This window comes from Quercus lobata, chromosome 1 (assembly GCF_001633185.2).
Source record: "Quercus lobata isolate SW786 chromosome 1, ValleyOak3.0 Primary Assembly, whole genome shotgun sequence".
In the NCBI taxonomy this organism is placed as follows: Eukaryota; Viridiplantae; Streptophyta; class Magnoliopsida; order Fagales; family Fagaceae; genus Quercus; species Quercus lobata.
In genome coordinates, this window is record NC_044904.1 from 12,018,628 (window position 1) to 12,026,088 (window position 7,461).

General features: G+C 36.6%; 1 protein-coding gene across 2 annotated transcripts; it reads right to left on the bottom strand.

Moving 5' to 3' along the window:
- Positions 1–744: 744 nt before the first annotated feature.
- On the bottom strand, positions 745–5,130 carry LOC115979081 (myb-like protein A). 2 transcript variants are annotated; one of them, XM_031101053.1, is made up of 2 exons: positions 4,273–5,130; positions 745–1,453 (listed from the first exon to the last, which is right to left on the bottom strand). In XM_031101053.1, exons 1-2 carry the CDS (start codon positions 4,997–4,999, stop codon positions 1,434–1,436), a joined length of 747 nt encoding a protein of 248 aa, XP_030956913.1. In that variant the 5' UTR covers positions 5,000–5,130; the 3' UTR covers positions 745–1,433. The 2 variants fall into 2 exon arrangements, with proteins under 2 accessions (XP_030956913.1, XP_030956917.1); XM_031101057.1 differs by lacking the exon at positions 745–1,453 and adding an exon at positions 2,651–3,662.
- Positions 5,131–7,461: the final 2,331 nt, after the last annotated feature.

Consider the following 7,461-nt stretch of genomic DNA (forward strand, 5'->3'; position numbering starts at 1 on the left):
ATTTTTAAATGTGTGAAAAGTACCGTGGGACCCATTTTTAATATTTTTTAATGCATAAACAGTGTCGCTACAGTACATGAACAGTACTGCTACAGTGCAAAACAGTAATTTTTTCCACCAAAGTCAACATATGCGCGCAAAAAAAAAAAAAAAAAAAAAAAAAAAAAAAAAAAAAAAAACAAAGAAAACGCAGTGATCGAAACGTGGACGCAGAAAACGTGGGATCCAAACGCCCTCTATGTAAATACATGATTTCGAGTTTTATTGAAGATTTGTGGTTGATCATAGTAGACAATTAGTATACCAATAAAAAGAGTAGACAATTAAAAGTTATTGTTATTTATGCTTATTGAAAATTTATTCCTCTATATATATATATATATATAGACAAATGATTGATATATGTGTGTGTGTACGTATATTACTGTCTATATATATATATGAGCAAGATGAGTAGTAGAGATCATGAAAATTTGACAACTAATTAATTTTGATTGTATCTGTTGTCAAAATTTTAGTGTGAAAACCAAATTCATTCTTGGTTTTTTATTTATAATGATTACATTAGTTAGTTTACATAATATACATGTTTTAAATTATACAGGAAATATTTTTTAAAAATTGAATACTAAATACCAGAAAACATTCTCAAACTCATTTTCAAGATCGTTACCAAACACTGGAAAATGAGACAGTTTTCTAGAAAATTCTTTGGAAAATGAATAATTTTTCAAAAAACGCTAATACTGAAACAAACAGAGCATTCAACCAAAACTTTAACATGCTGAACAATAGCCTCCTCACTGCAAGTACAACTACTATGGCTACTGGCATTTCTTTCACTATGAACTGCATATAGCTGATCAGGAAGCTTCAAAATAATAGCTTGTGCACTTCTCTCTTATACAATCAATATCCCATTGCAGCTCTTCATTCCAATCTCCAATCTGTCCAACTAAGCAAAGAGATCTCTGTAGTTCCTTCCAAATTATTCTTCAAAACACAAACAAATGGTCCCTACATTCCAACACCCCACCACATATGGTATCTACATTATAACACTTGTGTTACAGGATTATTGATCCCCGGAGTAAATGAATTCAAATCAACAATCTTCCAACAGTGCAAATCCTCAAACATTGTTTGTAGACATATGATTCAAAAAAGGACACCTAAAAAATATAAATAAAAATAGTGGGAAAACAAAATAAAAACTTTACCATCCCCCCTTTAGCAGTACCAACTATGCCGGGAGATTTCATTCAAAACAAGTTATCATATTCGCCCTTCCTGGTATACTAAATCTCAGAGTTAACCAATTCAGCCTGAACCTTATCACCTCAATGAATACGATAATAAGTTTTCTCTGGTATGTTCTTTTCCCATTTTAGTATAACAACAATCCAACGTTCTGCCAAGTGCCAACTGTTCCATTATATTTTGTATTGCAGACCTGAAAGGGATAAAGACCTTAATCAATAATTACAAGTACTCTCATACTTTCAAAAAAAAAATGAATTTCTCTTTCTTCCACTTAGGATTAAAAGCTTTTGCATCAAATGCAAAAGGAATGAGCATAAAGAAACATATAACCACTATCCATGGGAAAGGAGAACACAGCCACCATCACATTCATTTTACTTTTAAAAGAAATCATCCCAGTCACAAATGAAGGTCCAGGCTCCACAAAAAGACTACCGATTAGTCCACAAATTCTATTTCACCAATCCCAGTCTGTGATTAATAACTAAAATGCAATCTCAACTCTATATGAGGTTGAAACGCAAATCCAGAATGCAACCACACGATACAGCCAAATACAAGATTGAAGTCCATAACATCTTGAAAGCTATATGAGCAAAAATGCAGCCCAAATCCCCCACCCTTCCTTCTCCCATTGACTCAACTGCAAGAAGACATCAACTGCAAACTTTATTTTGGGGGGACCAGCAGCAGCCATGGGCCACCAGACAATTTACAAAAATTGTCAGCCTACCAGACACCAAGAACTCTTCAAGAAGACCCCTGTTGCAAACGGAACTGCAGTGCAGAATCATTGGGTGGAATATTAAGAAACAAAAAGATCCTTTGGTGAACCATCTCCCAAACAACAGTGACATGCGAAAATGGATAAATAACTAAACCCCCCATCCCAGTACGTTCTTTCGGTTATTCTTCTAAGCAGTCCCTTACCCCAAAAATTACTGTTCTTCACTGAATGCCTGAAACTCTCAGTGGAGTTTGTATAACTAGTTCAATTCCTGTCAAGCTAACCTGAGTTATACGTATTCAGTAAAAACCATAAACATGAAATGAACACATGGAAGATTGGTCATGCATTACCAGAACTGCATATCTGCTTTAAAGTTGGCAAAACACAACTGAAGTAATTAAGGATACACAACACATCAGTTGAAGTGTACATTGTTATCTCTCAAGCATTTGCACAATTAGGTATAATGAACAAACTAAAATCCAACTTCAGTTCAAATTGAAGCAAAGTAAACCGCAAGCATATGTGACTATAATGAGTCCTGCACTTGAGTTGGCCATTGATAAACTTCTGTATTTCATACTTTTGAGACTAGAAATTACATGATAACCCCTTGCAAAAATAAAAGATTAGGGGAAAAGATTAAAACAAAAGGCATAACAAATATAAGGTCTGTGTAACATTACATACTTGTTTTTTAAGTTAGGAGATTACACACAAGTAATTGACATCTTCATCTACATCTAAGAAGATAAATACTAATATATTATAGGTCGATATACGTTAAACCTAAATCTTTACATGCTACAATAAAAGGAGTAGCGTAGAAAGAAAAAAAGAATTGTAACTGTAGCTCATCAACAAGGCCATATTCTTACTACTAAAGTTTGAATAAGGCCAAATTCTTATGGCTAAACTTTGAACATTCAAATTTCCAATGGAACTGAGATGTAGGTATGATTTGAAGGGGATGGAACCACAGCAAAGTTGTCTGGTGATACCAAACAAGGATGGCTCAAGCTGAGGATCTAGCTTCCTACTAAGGAAAGAAAAGCCTTCAGCACAACCAAGGCCAACTGGTGGGGTTGAGTTGACTATAGGTGCTCTCTGATGGTTAAGTCAACACACTAACCCAAAGTGGATTCCAGCCCACACTCCATGAGACCTCCCAGATCACCTCAACGAGTGTACTACCACTAGACATTGTCCACCGTCAATCAGTACGGATTCACTCAAAAGGAGAGCGCTCTGAATGCCACTGACTCCTCATGTTAGCTTTTAGTGAGCCTCACCAACTTTCAATCATGTTTAGTGCTATTGAACTTGTCCCCCCCATGCTTAGGGCTTTAAGAAAGCCATCCTAGCACATGTCCCCCAGCCAACCAAAGAAGTCGCCTAACAAACCCAAAAGCCTACTTTTGGGAGATTATTCCCGCCAAATCCAGAGAGCTCCCCCATTCCACTGACTAAGTTATGTCATATCTAGCTACTGTTACTCTGCTACTCTAAAAACCAAATCAAAGCACCTTTGATCAACTCCACCAATTGGCCATAGTTGCACTAAAGGTTTTTCTTTCCTTGGCAAGAAGCTAGATCCTCGACTCGAGCCATCCTTGTTCTGTCTCACCGTTAAAATTTTCTCCGGTTCCATCCCCTTCAAATCACCCACCTACATGAAGGCATATTAATCATATGTAAGCAAAGGGCTCCACACTCTTCCACCAAAAAATATTGGAACAAAACTTATAGGCCTATCGCCACTGAACCACTTTTGTTTCTTTGTCATAGTTCAAATTAACAAAATGTAACTTATGTTTCTCGCATATGCTGTAGCTTTGCTCACCTAAAATTATCTCAATAAGAAAAAATGTCACTTCATCCTCTCTATCCAAGTCATTTAAACTACAGATTGAAATCCAAACTCTCCACATCAAATTCCTTTATCCAAAAAACTATTGGTCAAATTTCCATCTTTATCCCAATTGGCAAACATTGTTTAAAAAATAACATTCAAAAGCATAGTTTTCTCACCTACCAAACAAAACAAAAGGAACAAACAGATTTAAAGCCATTCACAACTGAAAGTGAAAGCAACAAGTACCTAAATTTCCATCTAAAATCGAATACTTCTTCATGCTTAATTAAACCAAACACTTACACTTTGCACAAAGAAATTGTCAATGAGCCCAAAAAAATATTAAATAAAAAAATAAAAAGACAAATTTTCTTCATTTCCCCAGAGAAATTGGAGGGAAAGCGAAGTCATCAGTCGAGAAAACCTGTTCGGCGCCACACTGCATTGCGAACCCGCCGGAGATCCCTTCCTTTGAGGGTCCTCCCGGCGCCTTCGAGCACCGAACAGGCCAGCATCGGCGACTGAGCTCTCGCCACAATCTCGTGCGGCGGCAACATCTCGCCGTCCACGCCGTCATCGTCGTCGTTCACGTCGTCGAATTCGTGCGGACTCCGCGTCGCCTGAGACATGACCGGCACGTTCACCGGCGCCGACTGGTACTTGACCGAAGAAGGCAGCGGCATTCGGTCGACCGGAGGTTTAGGAATCGCCGGAATCATGCGCGCGGAAGAGGAGGACGAAGAGGAAGAAGACGACACGGAAGCCTTGTGGTAAAAGTGCGAAACGTTTCGGAGGCTCGGCGAAGACGTTTCGTTCTCGGGAAGCGCGGCGAGGATGCCGAAACCGTTGGCCTCCGGCTGAGCGAAGCTCTTCTGATAGTTGAGCTGGTGGTTGTTGCTGTTGTGGTGGCGAGGTGTGGAAGGAGAGGTCGAGTGGTGTTGGTTGTGGTTCTGGTTTTCGTCCGGTTCGGAATAGCTTCCGGTCCAGAACACATCGTCTTCGTTGAGCTCCACGGCGGCGTTAGATGTGGTCGCGGTGTTCGTCGTGGAGAAGCTAGGGTTTTCGTGAGGCGCGTGGGTAAACGCGCCGAGAAAGCGTTCGCTGGATGTGGATTTACGAGGTCGAAACCGGGTCGGGCCGTTGAGCTCCATGCGGGTCGGCCGGTCGGGTCGTAGAGAAACTGGTAGCTTTTTTTTTGTTTTTTGTTTTGCGCAGAATTTGTAGCTTTGAGATAGCGGTGAAGAGTAAGTGTTGGAAACATATAAATAATCAGCTGATTGGGTAAATTACATCCTACATGAAATGTAGGATATGTGCAGAGATTTTATATAGAAGTGCGTGAGTGACGTGGCGGTAAATGTAGGGATCGGATATGGGAATTGGTAAGCAATGACATAAACGTGACAAGTTTACCAAAAAAAAAAAAAAAGACATAAATGTGACAACAGTGAAGCCTGAGAAAGTCGAGAAATGCTAGAGATACATATTTTTGCGGCGAATTGTGATTAGGTAGAGTGTATTAGTGGACCATGTAGAGACATATTCTAACCAATTACAACTCATCATGTGACGAATTGTAATTAAAGTTGTACAAAAATGTGTGTTCCAAGCATTTCTCGAGAAAGTCGGTTACTTTTTTTGAGGGGAAGTGGGACCATGCAAGGATCTTTGATTTTGTTGATGCTCTCTGGCTGGTTGGCAATTTTGGCATTGTATGATAAAACAATGGAGAAATTTTATTTATGCTAAATTATTTATGGACAATAAAATTGGAATTTCTGGAAACAAATAAAAACTGTTTGGTAGGGCATTTCAAACATCTATTTTCAGTTTTTAAACAGTATTACACATATTTTCATACATTTTTTTCACTCACATGTATTTCAAAAAACTACAAACAACACTACTCAAACTCTTTTATTCAAAACTTCTTTGAATGGAGAGTCTTTAAAATTGTTTTTCTATATTTGTTTTTATTTTTTTATTTTTTATTTTTTTTGCTTCTCCCACATACTTTGATGGGAACAATTTATATTTTCTCCCTCAATCATGGAATTAATGTGACAGCCATATTTAGGAAACTAAAAGGACAGATTGAGAGTGACCAAACAATTATGAGAAGAGATGATTGAACACAAATTATAGATTCCACATGTTGCTTACAAAAATAGGACTATATAATAATATAATACATCTTTTATGTGGAACTTCCAAATCACAATGGGATGGGGTGGGGTCGGATTTGGGGTGTCTCATTTCTTTTTTGGACCATGAAAAAATTGAACAAGACGAAAGCGGGACAAATCAAGATGGGGAAGGTTAAAGGTGATTTTGGTACAATGAAAGAGAAAAATGAGAGATAGTTATGAGAGTAAAAACAATGAAAGATATACAATATGTTTAGAGATAGTAAAAAAATTATCCTTCAATTAAAGCATATTCTTACTTTTTCAAATTCATAGCCCTTTGGTTTCTAAATTATTGTGGAGATTTTTTTTTTTTCTTTTTTGGATAGTTGGTAGAATTATATGTATGATTCTTTCAAACAAATTGATTTTTTGTCACACCCTTTCATGATCATGTAATTTATTGTCATGAAATTTGCATGTGTACTCTCCATTCAAAGAATGTTTTGGGCTATCTTCCAAATTAGAGGTTTAAGCCCTTTATTGACTTTTTAACTTTTGAAGATGTTTCCAATTAACATAGACTAGTCTTCCAATTACAGCAAACATTGAGATGTTATCTTCTTTAAAGAAATCAATTGGAAAATCACAGCCATTGGTTTTTACATATCTAGTCAACATTTGGGTAGTTTTTAACTGCTTTAATAGCTAGCCTAATGGCCTACTTCAAAACGTCCGGAGGAACAAATTATTAGGTAGAGTTGTTGTCCTCCAAGGATTAGGATGTCTTTCTAAATCTGGAAATTCTGCCAGTGCCATTTCTTCCTGTTGGATATAGCTTCTTTCTTCTTCTTTTTTTTCTTTTTTTTTTGATGAAAGATATAGCTTCTTTCAATTCCTTGTTTGGTAGGAGAAGAATCATTCTCTCAAAACTTGCCTTTTTTGCAACTTACAATTTACCTATTTGTGGTTTTGCTGAAATTTAAGTTGCCTACCTATAATTTAAAATTTGACACTTTACCCACTTGAGATTTGACCAAAATTTAAGTTGTCTATATGTGATTTGAAATTCCATGATACAAGTGTTTCAATAGATTTTTTTTTTCTTATTTGATCTTGCTTTTTTATGTATGTTTTTTTGTGTTTTTGAATGAGATAAACATAAAAATGGAGTAAAATTACATATTTGACTTTGTTTTTAATAGAGGAGGGTTATAGAAATCTAACTGAGCTAACCTTAAGTGGATAAAATGTTAAATTTTAAACTAGAGGCAGGCAATTTAAATTTTGACCAAATCACAGTGGATAAATTGTAATTTGCCATATATATATATATATATATATAAGAAAAGACAAAAAAAAAAAAAAAAAACTTTTTTATATATGTATATGTGGGGCCCAATAATTTGTGGCCCTGGCCCATTTTTACATTGGAGCCCAAGGCCCGAGCCGAGAAAGGGTATAGCCGAGGATGGGTAATAAAAGTC